The following is a 23,740-nucleotide window of genomic DNA, read 5'->3' as shown; positions in this document are numbered from 1 at the left end:
ATAGTGTTTGTCTGGTGCAGGTAATAAAGGAGTATGGCATCTAGGAAAATACTATTGGTTTTTACTTGAAATGCTAAAACTGCCACCAGAGCGAAGATGAAAGTTGTGTTTTGAAGAGAAAGGGAATATAAATTATTTTAGAACGGAGTAAGATATCTTGGGAGAAAGGCCAGATCAAAACTCCTGTCTGTATCAAATGAATAATCCTAAAGGAGACATGCTTTTCTAAACAGCAATATTCTGTATTGTAATCATTTTGCTATTTCTGTATATCCCTTCCAGAAATTTGTTATTTTTTGATGGAAGACATGTACTAAAATAAATAAGTTCTTTCTGATGAAGACAACAAATTTGAAAAAACTATCACATATGGAAACATTTAACATGCTGTCTCTATTTTCTTCCATATTATTTCTTTTAGAAGTGTATTCCATTCTGCAAACTGTCATTCAATATACAATCCAGTGTTTTCTTTAACCTTTTCTATGTCTGCAGGGAATCATCTCTGTCAAAGATTGCCTACAGATTTTTTTTTCTCTCTGTCTTTTCCATTGCTCCCTCAAGACTTCAGACTCAATATTTGGCAATCAAAAGAACCTTTTCCTGGGCAAAATGCAATCTAGAAAAGCCACTCTTTAAAACATGGACCCACTCCATAGCATCTAAGGGGTGTAATATCACTCGTTTTAATATGAGAATTGACAAAATACCATAATTTGTTCCTCACACCCCACTCCCCCTTCCTTATTCTTCCAAATGGGTCACAGATATTTACAAATTCAACTTAATTTTGCAAAGCTGTACAGAGGGATCGCTTTATCTGTTATCCATGCTTTACTCAGATCTAGAAGGTAGAATTTAAGTTTGTAATAGCCCAAAACAGTAGAGCATAACAATTTTAGAAGTTAAATAGCAGAGTAATTAGTTCAATCAGAGCAAAGAAACTTGCACCAGTATGTTATACTTCATAGAACAAATGAATTTAATACATAGCATAACACTTCGTACAGCCTGGATGTTTCAGAGTATGTATTCTGTACCCTGGATAGCAGTGATCCCCCCATACATTTGTAGAGTACTTTCAACGCAGCATGTACAAAGCAGTGGCTCTGAACTTTCCTGCTAACTTTCAGTTTGTGCTTGAAAATATCTCTACGTTGCTTTGCCTAGATGGAAACAATATTTTTTCAGAATCTCTCATGGAAAGATGTCAGAATACAAGAAAAGTCAAAAGAATAGGAGTTAGGTCTAAGATACAAAGGATGAACCACTAAATCTCTTGGTTGCAACTGAATGGAAACAGGACAGTCCGATAATTGCTGGGTATGTTGGTTTTGATGTAGGTAAACCTTCATGAGTTTATGCAGTGCCTTTGAAAGTGTTGAGGATTATACAAATAGAACTTTTAAAGTTAATCCTTGGCAATTTGCTTGAATTACATCTGCAGCCCAACATCAATAGAACTGCAGCTTTTCCATCTACATACTATTATTTAGGTCCACTTAAATTTCAGACATACTTTCCATCTTTATTAGCTATTCCTGTTAGATCAAATAAAATTACAAACATGTCCTGAAACCAAGTTCAATAAGGGGATGGGGATGATGATGATGATGATTTTAATATCAATAAAATACAGACTTGGAAGACCTCTTACTTAAAAAGATTTGCACAAATACAATCCTAGATAGGAAGAGCATTCCTTTCAATCAATGCATAACTAGGAGCACAGAATTGCTGATATGTTAAGGCACAAGGGAGCTCTATTCCATTTAATCTACTACATTTTGTTAGCCAAAGGCAATGTTTATTTTTTAAATCTGGAATTTTGGATCCTTTTTTACAAAGTGTCTTCCACTGGAATATACTAAAGATTTTAAGCCATAGAAGTTAAAATTTAAAATGTGACTTTTAAATGGCTAAAATATGTTAAATATGTAACCATGAAGTCTAACAGTAGAAAGTGTCCTCATTTCATATCCAGACAGTGCTTTGTTTATATACAGGGACTAATTATATGCATACAAAGCTAAAAAGGAAACAAAACCAAGGTCCTGTGCCCACCCATATTAGCAAACCCAAATTCATTCATGGTCTGGTAATGTGATCTTCCTGTCTATAATAAAAAGATGAACTTTGATCATGAGCTTTCCCCACAAATTTATGGGGTTTTTCAGTGGACATAATGGAATCTGCTTAATGCATGCAATGTTACTTTAGACTTCCTCAGCCCTCTGCTGGAATCCCAAAACATACCTATTACTTCTTGGTACTCCTCCCGTGTTTCCAATCTGCTGTCTCATTTCTCCTTTAAGAACCTCTGAATTAACAGTTAACCTAGTAAGCAATACTCCAGCTTCTGCTTCTCTCCTGTAAAAGCCAAACATGTTCAAGCAGCTAAAATTGTGGTGAATTGGTAATAAAATCACTTTGAAGTAATGGAAAGGCACTCCTATTACAAAGCAGCATGTTTGGTATTTATAAGATAGCACATGTTCAGAATTTCCCGATTGTCTTTCCACTTTACATACTCAATATACTGTCTTTAAGTTAGACTAGTAGTGTCATCAAGTGATTCAACAAGATTAAGTGTCAAGTGCTGCACTTCAGCCACAACAACTCCATGCAACATTACAGACTGGGGAATAGTAGGTGGAGAGTTGCCCGTCAGAGAAGGACCTGAGGATGTTGGTGAACGCCCAGCTGAATATGAGTCCACGTGCAACAAGTGACAGGACAAGAATAAACAGCCTCAAGTTTTTCCAGAGGAGGTTCAGGTTCAATATTAGGAAGAATTTCTTCACAGAAGGGGTTATCAAGCATTGGAAAAGGCTGCCCAGGGAAGCAGTACCATCCCTGGAGGTATTTAAAAGATGCATGGATGTGGCAGTTAGGGACATGGTTTAGTAATAGTGTCTTAGCAGTAGTTAAGGGATTGTGAGCTCTAAGTGAGCAGTTGGACTTTATAATCCCAAAGATATCTTCCAGCATCAACAGTTCCATGGTTCTATCTGCTTTATCCATAAAGGCAACAGAATATTATGAATTTTAAGTGATACAAATTTGATATCCACTAAAATGTATGTATTGATTTATTCATTTGCTAAAGTATGTTTGGTTTATGTTGTTATACTTCATTGTGAAAAGAGCTCATTATGCTAGTTGCCTTTTTCTTCTTCCTTCTTGTTTAGTCCACAAGATGCATCACAAGCACTTTGCTGATACAGTCTGTTGTGTTCTCCAAGGAAGCAGCTAAAACAAACCCCAGTCTGTTTATAGAAGAAGAGTCAGTGAAATTTTATTTTTTTTCTTATATTCTGTTTTAAGATTCTAGTCAGTTCTGATGCAAGTATTTAGGACTTCTTACCATATTTTGGGTGTCTATCTTGCAATGTTTTTAGGAAATCACAGAGCTTGTTCTCTTACAGGTACCACACGTCTGTGTCTACATTTTAGTATAAAATATTTTATGAGAACTGTCATTTATTTGTAAATTCTAATGGTGTTAAGGAGAAAGCCTGCAATATATTTTAATAAGCTTCTGGACTGCTTCCAGGACTGACATTAGAGTAAGCTGCCATATTAAGAATAAAATTATCTGTTAACATGTGACTTTAAATTATAGGCTTCACTTAAATTCCTTAAATTATAAGATTTACTTACCTTTGTCACATAAGCAATTCTGAAACACTAAATGCTACTTAGAAAACAAAGAGTACAAGGACTTCAAGACACTTGAGAACATGGAGGTCCTATCAAAGTTTACATCCACCTAAATCTGTAACTGGAAAATTTATTCTCCTAGTGCTCAAATATTCTGTATAGCCTGCACACTGGATAAATCTCAGTAACTTCAACAAACTACAACATCAGTAAGGAGACTCTTCAGATACATCAGTGCCATCCACTACAAATACAGTTTTCAGAGAAACACATCTAATAGTATTTTAATTGGTTTTACAAGCAACTGTATTTAATGTAATTAATTGATGCATAGCTGATATAAAAACAAGATATGTCTCACATGTTTTCTAGGATATTTCTTTATCAAAGACAGACAATTATTGATAATGAGTTCTTTACTTAATAATTTTGACAACTTTAAGGAAGGTCATCTTGCCCTAAACATATGATGTCCATATTTGTCTCTTCCTTTATATGTGCTAATAGCTATCAGACAAATTAATTAAATTCGTAAGCAGTATTTCACACATCTTTAACACTTTCTTTGTTTGCCTTAGTTGATAATACCATCTAATTATTTGTTTTAAAACATGCCAACTCAATTTTTTTGGCAACTGAGTTTTATACAGTTCTCCTTTAGAGTCCTTTTGTTTTAAAGAAATGGAGAATTATGACATCTCCCTGTGGTGGTGAGAGAAAGTTCAGTTCTCCCACATACACAAAGAAACCACAGCTAACTCAGTTGGAGAAGCAAAAAGAAAATGGATAAGCTATATTTACAAGCAGGATGAGATGCAGTGAATATATAAACAATATACAGTATTTACAATATATACAGAAATATACAGCAAAGAATGTAACACAGAAAACCTTTCCCTCCTCCAAGGAGAGGGGTCCCCCCCACAACTATACCCCCTTCTATTCCTTCCTCCCTTTTTTCCCAAAAAGGGTTAGAGAGAGAAAAGGTAATTATTAAGGAGGAAATTCTGTTAGCTCAAAGCGTATGCAAGAATTAGTTTCTTATCTGGTTAGCTCGGTTAGTTCAAGGTCAACTCCATCCAGCACAGAGGAAAGACAGCAGTTGCTCAAATAGACTGAAAAAGACAGACTGGACTGAACTGAGAGTCAAACTGAACTAAAGCTAAAATTTAAAGTTGCATTCTACCAATCTACCAATGAAATTCATTTAGACTTATCTTTGTTTTCATTTTCACACCAAAACATTCAGCCAGAGTGTTCCAGTAACTGTCCCTTTCTTAAAGGCACAGCCTAAAGTGGTCACACTCCCTCTTTTACTGTTGACACTTAAGGAAGGAAAAGTATTGAGATTCACCTAATTTTATCTTTAGTTCTTAAAAATGAGACATCCAGCCTTAGTCTGTCATTTGGAAGCTGTTTTTAAAGACTAACGACACATCCGTGGGATGATTTATACATCTAAGTGGCTAGATGAAGGTCATCTGGGGAGTTACAGAATGCACTATATTACATTTCATCCTATATTAGTGTGCAACAATGACACAATAATGTTTTATGATACAAAATTAAAAATTTATTTACCTGTCCACAGCTATAGAATGTCCTAAAGCTCTTCTGAAATAATGTAAAATACTCACTTTTTTGTAGATCAGCTATCTTTTTGCTATGACATGAATTTCATATGCAATACTTTGAAGCATTTTTACAATCAAGAAACTATTATTAAAACATTACAATACTTTCTGCATATAAACAGTAAATATACTCCATTAACTATAAAAATACTAATGATTCTTTAAAAGCAAGTTGCACCATCCCTTGAAGAGCTGATCCTTTCTGGTTTGTATCAGCAGGGAACCAGAATAGCAGCCAGGAAAGCCAAGGGGCCTGACTGAGATGAGAGGAGGAACTTGCAGTCAGATTCACAGTTGAGCATGGGCTTGTTATTACAGAAGTGGCAAAGCAACACTTCCTCTCTGCAGCCCTCATGGTAGGTGACAGATGGTAGCCCTTTCCTCCATTGTTTTTGCACCACCAAACTGCAGTCACACAGCTGAGGAGGAAAACTAAGTGAAAGCTGATGTCTCAGCTTTCCTATTTGAGATAGAGGCCTTTCAAAAGTGGACCAGTCCTTCATGTTTTCTTGTAAGAAGAGGCACTCTGAAGATGAGAGAGAAAACTTGGGGGGACAGGTGGGGAAGATGTACTTTCCATGTGTATAAAAACCTGGGAGGGAATGAAGATGAAGGAGCCAGGTTCTTCTTGAGAGTGTACACTTAGAGGACTAAAATTAACAAGCACAAATTAAAGCACATGATAATCCTGTTTGTCAATGATTGGGGCTGGGCTGGCCCCTAGACAAATAACAGACACTCTTTATTCACTCTTCTCCCTTCCCAAAGGGGAAGAAAAAGGGCATAAGGGAGAGAGACTTATGAATTGATAAAGAAAATTAAACCAGCTTTAATGAAAATAGTAACAACAATGAAAGGAAACGTTCATATGTATATAAAACATACCAAACTTGACCCCCCAAAAACAGTTATGTCACTGTCACCACTAATGCTGTGGGCAGGCATTGGGGAAGTCCCAGATTAGACTCAGCAGCAGACAAGCATCAGATTCAAAAACTGGATTCAGGAATGCACAGCTCAGGATGGAAGGCGGAACAGAGACTCTGACAGTGGTCACTGAAGAAGCTTGACCCTCAAACTTTATATTGAATACAGCCCTCAGGCTTTACATTGAATACAATGTATACACAATGGAACACTTTGTTAGTAAGTTTAGGATCACGTATAATGTCTGCTCTTCCCCACAGGTGTGGCCTCTAACCTTCTGCACCCACAATGTGATTGGCAAGATTTAGCAGTGACCTTGGTCTCCATAGGAGCAAGTATAAGCAAGAACCCTTCTGCACACCAATCCTTAGTAATAAGTATAAACATGAAGCATTATCCCTTCTAGAAGCAGACACTGCATGCAAAATGTCGTTAACTTCACAAAGTGCAGTTACTTAGAAGAGGCTTAGCTGGGAAGTAAAATCACTGAACAGAAATAGTTATGTTGTAACTCAAAGCAGGACACAACTAAGAGCAAACAAATTCTTACTGTTGAGGGGGAAAAAAGCTGACACAGTCTCCATACTCTTCAAAACCCAAAAAGACAGAGTCCTGGACAACCAGCTCTAAGTGAGCCTGCTTGAGCAGAGGGGTTGGACAAGTCAACCTCCACAGATACCTCCCAGTCTCAGCTGTTTTGTGTGTTTCTGTGCTTTGGATTCACTCCTAAAGCCTCTGAACTCTGCCCTGATGCTTGCTGGAAAGGACTGTGGGACAAGGAATGATCTCAATCTCTTCCAGTATGATTGATCACAAAACAACATCTACTTAGGCCAGAATATCATGCAGCAGACAGAGTCAGAAGAGAGAAAATATCCATGTATTTTGGACATTAAGTGTGACAGCCTGGAAGTCAGTGTTTCTGTTTTCCTAAATCTTTGGTTTGTTACATGGTTTCAGGGACCAACTCACAGACTCAGTCACAATATCAGCTTTATTCCAGTTCTGCACAGAAAAAGGTGCTGGGCGCTAACTCACAAAGCTAGCATCCCACTTGAAAGTTGCAGCAAATATTTATACCACAAAGTATGTTAGCTACACCTTATGGTAACACCTATTAACTAGCCACTGGTTATTTTCCTTCTTGCTTCATCATAAAGATACAGCTCCTTTTAAATTTACTACACAGGGCCTTATATGGGTCAGGGGTTTCTCTGCTAGGAGGTGTGGGCTTTCATATGAATAATGATACTATATTCAGCTTAAGGCAACTGAAAGTTGTTTGGTTTTATAATCTATCAGTATGTCTGTGATCACTCTTGCATCGTTACAGTTTCTACCCAGACCTCTTAAGAACAATGCCCACAGTTGATGCCACCAGTAGTTCAGTCTAATTACAGTACTCTGTTCTCAGGGACCCTGCATCCTGGTTGTCTTGATTTCAGAACAGATTAGGGAGCCAGGCTGTTCACAAGAATGTGTACCTGAAAATTTAAAGATCTCTTTCTGTAGGCCTTCCTGGCATTTTTACATGATGACATTCTGAATCAGTGTAACTTTGCAAGAGGCTTCAGCAACAACTTTCCTTAGTATATGAAGCAATGCCTTCACAAAAGAAGTGTTAGGAGACCTCTTGCAGGCAGAGTCCTGTGTAATACTGAGCTGTGAACTCTGAGTAATTTTTAGGATCAGAATAAGCTACAGGAAAAAGAAGGAAAAAAAACGTGGAAGAGTATGAGGAAGAAAAGTAATTTGTGTATTTGGAATTAAAATTGCCAGCTTAAATCCTTAATTTGTGAACAAAACCTATTTTGCACCCCCAGAGAATTTTTAACAATAAAATAGTCTATGATGGGACAGTTGCTTAATTTTTAACCCAACATATTTGAATAAAAGGATGAGGAATACAAATGCTAAGGTTAAGAAGCACACAAAATGCTCTTTAGTATGTGGCACAATATTTTGTCTCGCATATTATGGCCATTTATAGTAGTATGTTACATATATTTTAGTCATCTATCACAAAAGTATTTTAAAGGGCTTGAAAACTGAATCCTCTTCCCCAGAGATCAGTAGAAGATGAACCAGTAAGATGAACAGGAATTCCTTCTCTGTGAGCAGAAATAACTGGAAGAGCTTCCATACAGGTATGATATTTACTTTTGTTGACAGATCAACTTTTTTACCTGCGAAGCTAAATGCACACATAGGCATCTTTTACAAATAAGCAAATGTACCCTGACATGCCTGTTTCCAATTATTTCACAATAACTGCTCTACTTACTTAAAGCTGAAGATCAACCAAGGGCAACATTAAATAGTAAATAGAAATAAAAGAATGAAGAAGAGGGGTCATGGTGTGGGTATAATCACTGAAAGGAGAAGGGGGGAGCAGGAAAGAATGAACAAAGGAATAGACACTAGTAGCCCAACTGAAAGAAGAAGCAGAGCATAAAGATTATGACATCCAATTAGGACAGCTCTTCAGAGCCTCTCCCTTGCTTTTGCCTCCCCTGTTTCCTTTCCCTTGCTACTGGATGTTCCAGGGTTTTTTTGTTTATATGTGTGAAATGTGAATTTTCTATGCTAACATTCAGATGCAATCCTTACTGAAGGATGTAAGTTTGCATTACTGAAAACTGTAACTTTGTCCATCAAAACTGTTTCACAGAATCTTCTTGCTTTCCAGTTCTGTCAAGCAAGCTAGCTGTTAAAAACCATGGCTATTCCGAAGCCTATTGTGCCAAAGTAAGGTTAATTTACATCAGAAGTTAATTTAGGTTATTGTCTGTACCATGTTTCTAAATGAGCATCAGTGCACATTTTGAATTCAAAGATTAGACATAGTTCCTGCTGAAGGCAATACAATCTCTTGCCTACATCTCCACAAGAATGTAAAGAAGAAGAGGAGAGGTAGTAATGAATAAATGGCATTGCCTTTACAATCTTTCACTTTATCAGACTTTTTACCTGCTTACAGAAGGAAATGTAAACAGAAGAGGAAAGAATAAGCTACAAACATTACATCATTAAATGGCATGTACTTACAATCAGGTAATAATTAAGGCATGAATATATGAAATAAATCTGTATGTTTGTGTTAAAATTAATCTCATAAATAATATTTTGCTTTAAAATATGCTAATTTCATGTTACTAAGCATTAGTGCCTATTGATTTTGTTACAGTATAGTTTATTTCTTTAAAAAGGACCGTATTCATAAGTTTCTGGGTGAGCTCAATTTAAGGTTCTGTAAATTACATTAAATGCACTCCCTGGTAGTAACTATTATTAAAAACAATTTCCCAGAGAAACACAATGAAATTCTAAATAAGCTACTTATTTAAAAAATTAAACTTTTTCAAGGCAACAGCACACCTGAATTGATAACTTACCAGGAATAAGAGGTTTTATCAGGGTGGATTCCTGTTGTTGGAATGAGTTTAAAACTGACTGAAGTGTTTCTTTATTAAAGTTTCTGTTGGTGATATTTGCATGCTGTTATTTTCTAGCATGATAATGAAATAAATTTATTTGTCATCATGAGAAAATGCAGAAAGGATTCAAATGATTATTTTCTGGTAAGCTGCACACAATATAATAATACTATGGGTTCGGCTGAAGCCACAGGATGCAGGAACTGAAGCTGATCGATTGGGAGTCAGCATTACACAAATATGCTGCTGTGGTTTTAAGTAGTGGTTGACAACGCAGTCCCAGCAAACGTTGTATTTAATCTCAGATGTCTATTGCTGTCTCTAGCAACAATTTCCAAGAACAAAATCCTCCCAGAAAACAAAGGACAAGGTGGGGCAAATAATCTCTTTTTACGGCCACAGGTATCTGTATATGCCAAAATGAGAATCATGTATGTTTAAGATTGCAATATAATCCTTCTGTATTGAAAAATATGCATTTTTATAGGAGCCAAAGTCTTAACAGAATTCCTTAGTTCAAGGCAGGGAGGAAGAAGGATACTAGTTCAAAGGACAAGTTGTGAGAATTGCCCTTCAACTAGATTTTTAAAGAGAAAAGAAAGCACTGTTTAAAGTCAGATTTGGGTGCTGATAATGAGCCCTACACTTGTCTCTTGTAGTCTGCACATGGTTACCTGATGACAGCTGATGTATCCTTTCCTGACTTGAAAAGACCCCAGGCCATAAGGATATAGATACACACTTCTCAAACAGTAATATGCAGCTTAGATTGCTGTCAGAAATTTCAGGAACCACTAGATTGGAGCTGATTATAAATCATTTCAAGGTAAAATACTCACTGTGATAACTATTTTGAGAATAGATTTTTGGTTTTGTTTTCACATATAAAAGAAATTCTTTATATTAAATAATTTAGACTCTTTATGTAGATGATGAAAGCTTATACGAAAGCAGCATAGTTTTAGACTGAAAAAATATCAGTGCTAAGGATGTGAGATGTATGCTACACCCATCTTAGGGTTTTATTTCAGTCAAGTCCTAATCTGGTTTTACAGATTGAGCACACATTATTTCTTGAAACAAATCTTTTCAATTGGTTTCATCCAAAAAGGAATCCAGTTTGTGCACTCAAAGATTAGACAGTGATCCAAACAAAATGTGTTGATACAATCAAGTGTGGTAGTTTTAAGCTGTGCCTTTAAAATTTTTTCACAGATCTTGAACAGAAACCCACCACATCAAGTATTTAATGTCACAGATACACTCTATTCAAACTAACATATTACTGTAGATGCACACTGGTTTTCATGGTGTATGATTTTAAGAAAGCTACTGGAAAAAATAAAATACATCTTTTTATGTATTTGGCAGGAAGGTGTAGAACAACTTTGTTCCTCAAGAAACCATTTAAGATTTTAATTAGTTAATTTTGTCACATATATTTCACTGTGTTAAAAAAAAATGGTAAAAAGTCCTAAAAAACCCTGAAAGTCCAAATTTGACAAGAATGGTTTTGTGATTCCATATCACTTTAGGCTCTCACGTTAATGGCACGCTGTCTTTTGCTTTTTAGATAACAAGTAAGTTTTTAATCTGAAGATGAACTATTCGGGATTCTATGTCTATAAACTAGAATGTCATTTGCTTCTGTATGCTGGAAGAGCTGTCAGATGAATATTGTTAGAAAAACACAGTATGGATTTAAGAACTATCATTCTGATCTTTGGGGTACAACTGCCCTGTATGAGCCAAAAAAGCAGTAACACTGTTAAATTGACTGGATAGCCAAAACAGCTTTAAGATATATCACAGGCAGCTTAGCCATACTTATAAAATGAATTGCTGAAGTGTAAAGATGACAAGAAGTCTGCAAAAGACACAGCCTGGAAAGCCAGTGAAGGGATCTGGTCAGAAATGTTTTTTGAAAATATATCAGCAGAAATGGAAAAGCAAAGTGTTCTGATGGACTGAGTCACTGACTGTATCATAGAATTGTATTCTACCTTGAACAATGGATGTTTCATGTACCAGAAAAGATCAGAAATTTTAGACAGTAACAATTATTTTAATGCTATATCTGTGTAAAAAGAATCCTGTTTCTGGGTCATGAAATCAAGAGCCTGTTATGTTAGGTTTTGGGGATTTTCCCCCGAGTTTTATAAAAGAAACCACACTTAAAATGCCTTGCTCCATGGGATTATCCTGCTGAATGCTGCCTACTCAGATAAGCTTGGGTTCACAAAACAGACTGTTGGTTTTAAAACAAAGTTTTGAAGATGATTAAGATATCCATTGTTTTCTTCAATCTAATATTTCCCATGTTATTCTGATGCAGCAGGTTCAGCAAGACAGGTGAGCAGGATTTCACATCACATTTTGTGATGGGAATTACTTTATATGGTCATAGAATCATACAATTGCTTTGGTTGCAAAAGACCTTTAGGATCATCAAGTCCAATCATTTTCTAATTTATCTGATTTATCTAATGTATCTGATTTAATGAGCCTTTATTACACAGGAGGCATTTCACATGCATGATGTTAAAAAAGCAATGTGATCAAGTTCAGAGATTCCCTGGAGTCAACGAAAACTACCATTATTTAAAACAGAAGTTCTGTTTTAATTCATGCTAAAGAGGAAGCTAGACCATTTTCCAGGATCCTCAGGAACTGGAAGGATGCAAAACAGAATTACTCCTGTGAGAATTATACTATGGAGATTAACCCCCTTAACTTTCTGTATCTTTATATAATTATTTTTAAAGCTAATTATTCCTGTGGTTTAGTTTCTCTCTTTGCTAAACTTAAAACCAGTTCTCCTTCCATTTCTTCCAGTGCAAAACCTTGAGTTTACCTGGGAAGCTGCTTAGGAGTGAAACATACTGCTTTTTGTGGTCCAGACAGGGCTCAGACAGTCTTTCAGGAAACATCTATAGGTCAGTTATAAGGATAGCATAAGTCTACACGTAGACACATCTACTAAAAGCAGCTTAATAATTCTTCTGATTCTCTTTTGTCCCCTTTGCATGGAAGAACTCTTTGATATATGAATAGTATGTTTTAGAATATTTGGGATTTAGCTTGTAACTGTGGTGTTGATTATAGGTATTTAATTTGTCAGGTGCTTTGCTTTACAAAAATGTAGCATACAGGGTTTTTTAGTCCTATGAAAAGATAGTCACAATCTTCCATACAGATGTACCTTCTATGCTTATGAGTGGCAGTGTGTATGAAAATGAGTAACTTGTCTGGAAATGAGTAACTTGACTGTAAATTCAGATTCCTAGGTTCATTTTCACCAACATAGAACAGGCCCACTCCAATGTTTTAATCTGGAAATAAATACCAAAATGCTTTCACTTTTCTTTCTACTTAACTGTTGAGAATACCATTTAAAAAAAAAAGATTTATGCTGAAAACATTAAGATCCAGAGCATAAGAAGCAATTATATTGAAATTTTTGTTCCTCCATATAAAGTATGTTTTGGAAACCTCTTACTCCCAACTAGCCCAACAGCTGTTTAAAACCTTTGAAGTACAAGTTCCAGATCTTAGAACAAAAGAGGCACTATTGCTAAGTGTCTTGGCCCAGAGAAGGAAAGAGACTCTGCTCTTTTGAATATTCCTGTGTTATGAAATTAGAGGCACAAATGAGGCCAAAATATCAACAGTGAGGCTATTTATTACACAAATAAAGTGGATGGATCAGAAGCAGAGAGAGAGAGAATAGAGAGTGAGAGAGGGAAGAGGGAGAGAGAAGAGGAAAGGAATTATATTACCACACCCCTCACACCCCAAGACACTGAGTCTGTAGAGGAAGAGTGCTGCAGCTTTGGCTGTTGTCCTCTGAGCAGCCTCTTCAGTTCCATGAGTTGCAGCAGGCGGAACTTAAAACATGGAGAGAGGGTTCTTCCAGGCTCCATGGTGATGTCACAGTCCTGGTATTCTCTCCATTTTTCTTCATAGCCCCGGTCTTTTCCTTCTCTCATGTTTTCCTTCTCAGCAGCATTGTCCAGGTCTTTTCCTTCCATGTTTTCCTTTTCCTGTGTTTTCCTTGTCTTGAGCCTGTAGTTGCTCAGATATTTTATGCAGTTTTTAGGTATGTATATTCCAGAGAGTATCGATTGGCCTCTGCCCATTTCCAGGACAGCTGCAGTCTCATGAGCAATCCTTATCTATGCACCTTCCAAGAGTCCTTCCAGTGGCTCTGCCCAATACACATCAGCTATTGTCTGGGCAAGCAGCAAAGGTGATTTTATCTTTGTTGAGTCACATCAGGAGAGACAAGATTTAGGCTCTCACACTAAGCAAAGAAAAATGACTTGCTAATTTTAAAGTCATGATGGTTTTAAATTACATTTTGTGCAGTATTTAATGTTTCATTACTCTTTCAACTGCACACAAGAGGACTGGAACTGTCTGTGAACAAAGCTGCTTATTCAAGAAACAGTTTTATTTGCTACAGAAAGAAAAGTATTCACTGCTCTGTGATCTTTTCCTCTAGTCATGATGTCTGATGTATATAGCTGGACATATTTGTAGGGTACAAAACACCTTCTTAAGGTGTGTGTCAAGGGGCTGGCATGGCTGAAACAGAATCCAGGTTTTCTAACTATGACAGATTCTTACTGCAGATTTTACGCTTAACTAATTGCATTCATGTAGAAGCATTCCAAGAAGAAGTATTTTGGTAGTCTTTCCAAAAACTAGATTCATAATTCTACATTTCTAATGAAAGGATTCTTCTTTCCTAGAACCATACTGGAAAAGTATGAAATAATGCAACAGGCATGAATCCTAACTTCCCACTCTTAGAGAGATTAGCTATGCTAGGTATTAGAACACTAAGTAGTCACACCAAAACCCAAACACTTTTCACCACTTAGAGGGGATTATACTCATTCTAGAAGGAGGCCAAGCAATAAATTCTTTTATATAGCAAATATTTCATAAGCTATGAAATTCAAATAGTTTCTTCTCTGTTTACACTTTCTTTGACTGGTAATTAAAAAAAAAAAAAAAAAAAAAAAAGGAACAGTCCTAGGAGACTAAGAAGTAACTTTGTGATGTTTACCCAAAATTGTGGTGGCTGAAGCCAAAGTACTTCAATTACCACTTTCTAAAAGTAATTTTTCTAGAACCTCTCCTATCCCTGTAGAATATTATATAAGGAAAACATATGTTTTCTTCTCTTACTGAAATGTTTTCTGCCTACCTGCTGCTAATTCTAGTACACCTGAAGATGCCACATTGCCAAGAACCCCTGCTGCCAAGATTAGCATAGCAACCTGGGATACTACTGAAGCAATCTGCAATCCTGTCAACGGGAAGAAGCCTGAGGTCTCCATGGTTTTCTGTTCTATGCTGTTGAAACTGTAGTTTGAGTAAACAGAAGAGAGAGGAGTGTAATGGGTAATTTTCATTAATTGTGAATCAGGAGGTTGTCTTCTGTCTGATCAGATTAAGCTCAGTACTGAAATGTATGTGTCATGGGTTAGGGCTCTGCCAGCCAGATGAGTGACAGATGGTCTCTATTAATTGCTCTCCCTTCCCAAAGAGGGAGAGAAAGGAAATAAGAGAGATTAGAAATGAAAACTAAACCTCTCTAATGAAAATAATAACAATAAAGTGAAGTATATACAAAACCAATAGGTAACTCAGCTTCCCTGATGACAGTGTCACCATTGTCACTGATGCTGTGAGCAGACACTGGGCCCCAGTCTGGACTCAGCAGCAGATGGGAGCCAAATTCAGGAGCTGGATTCAGAACTGGATTTAGAACTGGATTCTGACTTTACAACACTCCAATATGGGACACAAGATTTAGCAGTGACCTTTGTTTCTACAGGTGCAAGTCTAAGCAAGAACCCTTCTGCATAGCCATCCTTAGTAGTACCTATAAACATGAAGCAGCACCACTTCTAGAAGCAGACACTGTCTGCAAAAATAAGCCATTAACTTCACAAAGTGTAGTTACTAAGAAGACCCTTATCTGAGAAGTAAAATCAGGATTACTTCTGGCCTAGCTCAGACCAGGACAACATAACATAGCCAATACTGTGTCTGTCATACATCACAGACTGGACACCAAAATATGCTGGTTTACAAAGCAGAACACTCAGCTGTCCAGAATGTACCCCTCCAAAAGGAAATTAGCAGTCTCATGTAAAACAACATAGCCTTAAGTACTAGCAGAACCACCTGTACCACTTTGAGGCAAAGAATGCTGTGTAGTGTTAGCATAGAAATGTGAAATGGCATCCTCTTTCTGCCTGCCTGAGCATGGTAACTTAGTGTGTGAGGAGCAATGGTAACAAGTCCCATGCCCAGTGCAGCAGGTGCAGTACATCTGTCATCATCTGTTGTCCCCATCCCTTACTCATTGCCCTTGCAAAACAGGTACAGTGCTCTGCAAGGGGACACCAACAGCAAAAATGTGCAACACATTAAAGCCACTCTCACAAAGAACGAAAGACAGGTCTTAGTCATAGGTGACTCACTTTTGCAGGGAGTGGAAAGGGCAATATGTCAACTGGAAGCCTGCTGCCTCCCCAGGGCCTAGATCAAAGCTGTAAAAAGGAGGCTTCCTAATGTAGTACAGCCCTATGATTACTATCTGCTATGGATCTTTCAGGTGGGAAGTGATGGGGTAACCATGAGAAGCTCAAGGTTAATGAAGAGGGACTTCAGGGACTTGGGGTGGCTGGTGAAGGGATCAGAAGTACAAGTAATATTCTCCTCTATTCCCTCCAGTTGCAGGGAATGATGAGGGAAGAATCAGGAACAGCCAGCAGATTAGTGCCTGGCTCTGAGACTGGTGGAGCTGACAGGGCTTTGGATTCTTTAACCACTTTACATATTACCATGAGAGACCCATTCAGTAGCAGAGACACAAGGATTATTAATTGGTTAGTAACCATGGGAACGCCTGAGAATGGACAGGTAGCAATTACGTCTTCTGCCTGCAAAAAAGTGGCAGGATCAATAGCTCAGCTGAAGTGCATATACACCAATGCACACATCATGGGCAACAAACAAGAGGAGCTGGAAGTCATCACGCAGCAAGAAAACTGTGATAGAGTTGCCATCACAGAAATGTTGTGGGACAGATCTCATAAGTGCTGTCATGGATAGCTACAGGCTCTTCAGACAGGATAAGCAAAGAAGGAGAGTGATGGGGTGGCCCTGTATGTTAGGGAGTGTTTAGATTGGCTTGATCTCTGTGATGGTGATGATGCATTTGAGTGCTTATGGGTAAGAAGGAAGAAGGTCAACAAGGCAGACATGAATTATTCTATAAGCAACTGGGAGAAATCTCACGATCGCTAGCCTTTGTTCTCATGGGGCACTTCAAATTCCCAGGCATCTGCTGGAAATACAACACAGCAGAGAGGAAACAGTCTAGCAAGTTCCTGAGGTCTCTGAAGATAATTTCCTGCCACATCTGGTGAGTGAGCCAACTAGGGAGGTGCCCCACTGGACCTGATCTTTGTGAACAGAGAAGGTCTGCTGGGTGATGTGATGGTTGGGAGCACCTGAGGCATAGCAATCATAGAGGTCTCCATTCTTGGAGAAGTAAGGAGGATGGTCAGCAGGACCAGAGGTCAGACCTTGGCCTGCTTAGAAGCCAGTTTTGGAGGGCAAAGGAACCCACAAATATTGGACAGTCTTCAAGAAGGAAATCCTGGAGGTGCAAGAACAGACTCTCCCCATGTGTCAGAAAAGATAAGCCAGTGGGAAAGAAAACTGGGCTGGCTGAACAGACAACTTTGGTTGGATCTCAAGAAAAAGAGGAAAGTCTATGGGCTTTGGAAGAAGGGGCAGGCAACATGGGAGAGCTACAAGGAAGAAGAGAGGTCATGCAGGGATAAAATTAAAAGGGCTAAAGCCCAATTGGAACTTAATTTGGCCAATTCTCTGAGGTAATAAAAAATGTTTCTATAAATATGTCAACAACCAAAGGAGGGCCAAGGAGAACCTCCACCCTTTACTGGACACTGGGGGAATCATAGTGACAGAGGATGAGGATAAGGCTCAGCTTCTTAACATTTTCTTTGCCTCAGTCTTTAATAGTAAGATCAGCTGTTCGCTGGGTACCCAGCCCCCTGTGGCAGAAGACAGAGGTGGGGAGCAGAACAAAGCTCCCAGGATCCAAGAGGAAATGGTTAGGAACCTGCTTTGCCACTCATACACACACAGGTGTATGGGGCCAGACAGGATCTACCCAAGGGTGCTGAGGGAGCTGAGTGATCTCCAAGCCCCTTTCTATGATTTTTTAGCAGTCCTGGCTGACTGGGGAAGTTCCATTTGACTGAAGGTCGGTGAATGTGATACCCATTTATAAGAAAGGCCATAGAGAGGATCCAAGGAACTACAGACCTCGGTGACGGAGGTGGTCATGGAGCAGATCATCTTGATGGCTATTCTGCAGCACATCTGGGGCAACCAGGGAATGAGACCCAGTCAGCATGGGTTTATGAAAGGCAGGTCTTGCTTGATGAACCTGTCTGGACACGCACGCACTTTGCTTGGCAGCATCAATTTGCTATTGGCAAAATATGGCTGACCAGCCTGAGTGCCTTCTGGAATTGAATGACTACCTCCAAAGATGAAAGGAAAGAAACACACATCATATACACTGAAAGCCTTTTGCAAGGATTTCAATATGGTCCTCTTGCACATCCTTCTAGCTCAGCTATGGACATACAGAGTAGATGAGTGCAGTACAAGATGGGTGGAAAATTGTCTGCATCATAATCTTGAAAATTGGTTTACATAGCAGACAGTTGTGAAGGGCTTTCCTCAGGGCTGATGCAAACACACAACTGCTTACCAGTGACCTACACCACAGGACTGAGTGCCTTCTTGTCCAGTATGGTAAAGACATCGAATTGGCGAGTGGGCTGATACACAGGACATTGCTGCCGTTCAGCTGGACCTTGCACAACTGGAGAGACAGTCTGTCAGAAATTTCATGAAGCTCAGCAGTGACAAATGCAGAGTTCTGGGACAGAATAAGAGCAGCAACATGTGCTGCTTGGGAGCAGCCCTGCAAAAAAAGTATCTGGGAGTCCTGGTGGATTTGAAACACAATCAGAATCACACTATTGCAGCAGTGAAGGCTAACTGTATACTGGCTGCATTAGCACCAGTACATTCAACAGGATGTACTGGATCACTGAAATGATTTTTCTTTCCCTGCTTGGCACTCATACTGGCACTCTGAACACTGTGCCCGGTTTTGACTCCTCATTACAAGACAGATACCAATAAAATGGAGCAAGTCAAGAAGGTTTCTGAGATAATTAGGGAATTGGAGCATAGGATGAAACAAAGGAAACTAGAGGGAACTGCAATCCTTCATTACCTAAGAGGAGATACAGAGAATAATAACCCATACTTTGTACGTGGTGCATCACAAAAGGACAAGCAGCAATGATAACATGTTACATTAAGGGAAATTATGATTGAAAAGAAGAAAAAGAAGAAAAAAAGTAACAGGTTGCACAGAAAAGACAATAAACCTCCAAGGATAGTGATACTCCACACTCAAATGGTCAAGGAAGGCCCTGAGCAACTTCATACCTGAAGGTACTTTGTGACTGAGCAGGCAGTTGGGCTACATCACATCACTCGTCACCCTATTATTCTGTCCTCGCAGAATGCTCCCACTTCCCTCTGAGTGTCACAAAGAATGTCAGCCTCAGCCTCTGTTGTGTCTGACATGCCCTGCTCTATCTAACACTCTTTAGAGACAGCACTATTCTACAGAAACCTACAAATGTGGTTTTAGTTTGGTTATCCCACATGTTTCTTTCTGGAAAGTGAAGGTTAATTTACATGATATATGTACAAACAATCACAATGTATCCTCAGTTACTTCTCCATTTACATTTCTACCTTTCTAGCCTTCATGCTTCTTTGGGGGTAGCAGGAGAGAAGGGGAGAGAGCAGAGAGGGACATGTAAGAAAATAAATCCTTACCTGAAGAAAAGACCACCACCTGGTTCATTCCACTCCACTGGAATATTGAATCAATCAGTTCTAAGTTCATGTCAGACAAAATATGTCAACTGCAGTGATTCAGCTTCACATAAACTTTCAACAGAAAGAAAATTAGATCATTAGCATCAAGTATTTATCAATGGTATCCTAGCAGTGATCTATATAAATTTCAGGACAGTAGTTCAACAATGATCTTGCATGGAGTTCTAATTCTGGGACTGGTTCCGTTACCTCTATTATCAAAATGGTAGGTTTGTTTTCTCCAGAAAATAAAATCAATCCTTTGTAGTTCTAGGCTTGTCTGGTTGTGTAAACAAGAACTGCAGTGCACTGTAACAGCTGGATTGGATTATTTCAATTAGTGGGTTCTCACAAGCATAACCTTCTACAGTGTTCTGTCTCAACTGGTGTTTGACACACACATGGAGAGAGAGAAGGTGCAGTATGTTGGTCAAGGACATTCAGACTTGAAATCTTGCTGCTTCTGTTCTATTAGCAGTTGCCTTTTACAGTGCACAATGTATTTGCTTAAGAAGGGTTTAGTGGTGTAGCTCACTAAATGGTGAGCTGTGTGTTTTTTAATTCAGAGATAATAAGACAAGAAGCTGTTTCCATCTGCACCTGTGGAGGAGGAGGTTCTTTTATGGACCCAATGAATGAAACCAAGGAGGAACTGAGCAGTTGGTTGAGAAAAACATTTGAATTTTGTTTCACTTACATGTGCAGGGGAGGAAAGATAGAGATATAGAAAGGAGGAAAAAGCAAGAAACAGCAAAAGCATATCCAAGTGACATCTCACAGGTCCTGGTGGCCTTGATCCGTGGAGAAGCTTCAAACTTTCCTGTTATTTCAAGGTTTTATACCTTTTCCAGTCTGATATATGGCCACAGTTCTTCATTCAGTTGCCATGGTTACAGCACATTTGACTGTGTCCCACAGTTAGTTACATGTGTCAGCCCTGTCCCACAGTTAAGTGGCTGTAAACTGGTGTGTTAGTCATCTGTGAGGGTTCTCTCTGTCAGAAGACCCATAAAACTGCCACAGTGATCCCCAGCTTGCATCCCAGCATTCTTGAATATGGAAACTGTGGCCTTGTCTAGTTATCAGCTGTTGCAATCACAGAGCTTATGGTTTTGTAGCTAAGCAGCCATCTTCATAGGACAATGGTGAGAAAGCATCTCAGGGCAAACAGTGTTGAGGCAAACATAAGACAAACTTAACCCTTCACAGAAGCAAATTGTGTAAGGTAAGGATTACTTAGCCTTTCCCCACAGTAAAGCCGGTGTGCATGTCTTGCATGTGATTTGTTGCATACAAGGTCTTCAGTTATTTCTCAACACTACAATTGGTGTAGTCAGAATCACTTGGTTTATTTCCCTTGTACTTACACTCTACAAAGCATTTGTCCTCTTCAGAAGTATGGAATGCTATATATCTGCATTCCAGTGAGGACTCAACTTGTATATACCATGCTTTGTATCAAGCTACTCTAATTCTAATGAAAAGCTACAGCTAGTATAAAACATTACAGCTACTACAACATTTGTAAACTCGAGAATCTAACTAGTAATTAAAACTGAATAAAATAAGCAAATCACCACAATGTTACTGACTACTTCAGACTCCCTGCAAGTGGAAAATAGATTAAATATGTGTTGCTGGAAAGGATTAATGCTTAGGAAATGTTTTCATTTTTCCATTATGGCAACTGGCAGTAATGCCACCACAGTTTTTTTTCTCCTCTCCAAGTATGATTGTTCACTTTCATGAAAAAATTAAAAGCCAGTTACATTCACTTTACAGTATTAAGTTGTTTAAATAAAGACAGATACATTTAATACAGAATTTTGATAGTCTTAAGATCAGCAGGTATGTCCATCACAGCTAATAATATTTTCTTTTCCTTTTTTTTCCCCAGTAGTTTATGCAGCAGAAAACAGCAAACTATATCATTTCAAATGTACAATAGTATATCATGAAATAACTGTAATTTACAGGTAGTGTTTCAGGTTTTGACCCTGAAAGCATGAAAATTAATATGAATTCTGCATGTTAATTCAGATGGCAATATGATTAGTCTTTTTCCTTTGCAAATCCTTAATCCCTTTTCTCTTATTTACTAAGGGGTTGGGGAGGGATAATTTTTTACATTTCATATCTCTTTCACTTCATAGTTTGTTCTTTATTTCCTCAAGGTCACTTTCATATAGCATTATGGAAAAAAAAAAACCACACCTGCATATCCACAATAAAAGTAACAAAATTATGGTGTCATAATTATCATAACCTGCCAAGATGATAACTTCTGTCCCAACACTGTAAATTTCCAGGACAGTTTCGTAAATATGTATCATAGGATACAGAAGAACATCTGATCGAAAATAATGGCTGAAAATATATCTTCTGGGTATAACCTTATTCTTCTTGCTTTCAAAATAAAGTCTTACTGTTTTAATTAATGTTATTTGCTATTGTTCTTCTTTTTAATTATTATTCTTTCCATTATAAGCATATTTACATTAGATGGTGATCCAAAAAAATAACATTTTTGTTATATATTTTAAGACTGCAGCATTTCAAAAGTGCAGGATTGTATTTAACCCAACTTCTAGTGGGAAAAAAAAATCAAAATAGAGATCCTGTCCAACATCACAGAAGAACACTCTGCAGTAAGCAGGAGCATCCTCAACTAAATCAGGTTGCCCAGAACCCTGTCAAGCCTCACCCTTAATATCTCCAGGGATGGGTCCTCAACCACCTCCCCAGCCAACCTGCTTCAGTGTTCCACTACCCTCTTGGTAAAGAACTTGTTCCTGACATCCAATCTAAATCTACTTTTCTCTAGTTTGAAGTAATTGTCCCTCATCCTATCACTCCAGACCTTTATAAACAGTCTCTATCCATCCATCTTGTAGGCCCCCTTCAGGTACTGGAAGGTCATTATTAGGTCTCCCTGGAGCCTTTTCTTTTCTAGGCTGAACTATCCTAGCTCCCTCAGCTTGTCTCTGTAGCAGAGGTGCTCCAACTCGCTGATCATTTTCATGGCCCTCCTATTGGATCCACTTCATCAGGTCCGTGTACTTCCTGTACTGAGGGCTCCAGATCTGGTCACAGTACTTAAAAGTACAGTCTCACCAGAGCAAAGTGGCAGAATCACCTCTCTCAATCTGCTGGCCACACTTCTTTTGAAGCAAGTGCACACTGCCTTCTCATGTCCAGCCTCTTGACCATCACCACCCGCACGTCCTTTTCCTCAGGGCTGCTTTCTACCACCTCTGTATTGAGAGTCAGGATTTTTCCAGCCCAGGGGCAGAACCCTGCACTTGCTCTTGTTCACAGTATCACAGTCTAACTAAGGTTGGAAGAGACCCCAAGGATCATCAAGTCCAACCTGTCCCAACAGACCTCACGACTAGACCATGGCACCAAGTGCCACGTCCAATCTCCCCTTGAACACCTCCAGGGATGGTGTGTCCCCTAACCTCATGAGCCTCATGAGGTCCACCTGGGTCTACCTCCCTAGCTAATAGTATATTCTGGGGTAAGATGGGTATAACTTTGAAAGCAATTAATTTTTTTAATCGTTTTTGTTGTAGAATATACCATAAACTTCAAGCTTCGTGTTCTGTGTACATAACCAGTAGGATGGAGTTGGAATACCTTCAGTGGAAGAAACCAATATTTTGGAGCAGGAGTCCTACAGCCAGGTGGAAGAGTACACAGAATATTGTTATTGTTCTAACAGTTACAGAAACTAATAACCTTGGTTTCATAAAAATAATAATTTTAAAACAATGTAGAAACTAATTCTACATTCTAATTCTAATGACAAACACATTCTGTGGTATGCCCTGTTAAATATAGGTAAGTCAGTACAGAATTGTAGTCAAGCCAATTAAAGCCATCAAAACAATTGAAAACCAAGGATACGATAGAGAAGGGCCTTTTCTAGGCAAGAACAGTATTTTCACTAAAAAAATTGTATTTGAAGAAAAATACCTGGAAATATCACAGACCCTACTGTTTTTAAGCTATTGTGTCTTGGCCCTCCACTTAAAAATATCTCTGAAGACT

The 23,740-nt window shown here is 38.4% G+C and overlaps 2 protein-coding genes across 2 annotated transcripts in view; both read left to right on the top strand.

The window, feature by feature from the left end:
• The window catches only part of VWC2 (von Willebrand factor C domain containing 2), a 75,228-nt gene extending 66,830 nt beyond the window's left edge, over positions 1 to 8,398 (top strand). Inside the window, exon 4 of the mRNA XM_054164110.1 lies at positions 8,291 to 8,398. Within this exon, the coding sequence (XP_054020085.1) occupies positions 8,291 to 8,307 (17 nt within the window). The 3' untranslated portion in view covers positions 8,308 to 8,398. The remainder of the gene's footprint in view (positions 1 to 8,290) is intronic.
• Positions 8,399 to 16,426: 8,028 nt separating this feature from the next.
• SPATA48 (spermatogenesis associated 48) overlaps positions 16,427 to 23,740 on the top strand; it is a 30,111-nt gene continuing 22,797 nt past the window's right edge. Inside the window, 2 exon segments of the mRNA XM_054164422.1 lie at positions 16,427 to 16,603; positions 22,886 to 22,982. Of these exon segments, the coding sequence (XP_054020397.1) occupies positions 16,427 to 16,603; positions 22,886 to 22,982 (274 nt within the window).

The sequence above is a fragment of the Dryobates pubescens genome, chromosome 9 (genome assembly GCF_014839835.1).
Source record: "Dryobates pubescens isolate bDryPub1 chromosome 9, bDryPub1.pri, whole genome shotgun sequence".
NCBI classification, from domain to species: Eukaryota; Metazoa; Chordata; class Aves; order Piciformes; family Picidae; genus Dryobates; species Dryobates pubescens.
This window is presented reverse-complemented; position numbering and strand designations above follow the sequence as displayed.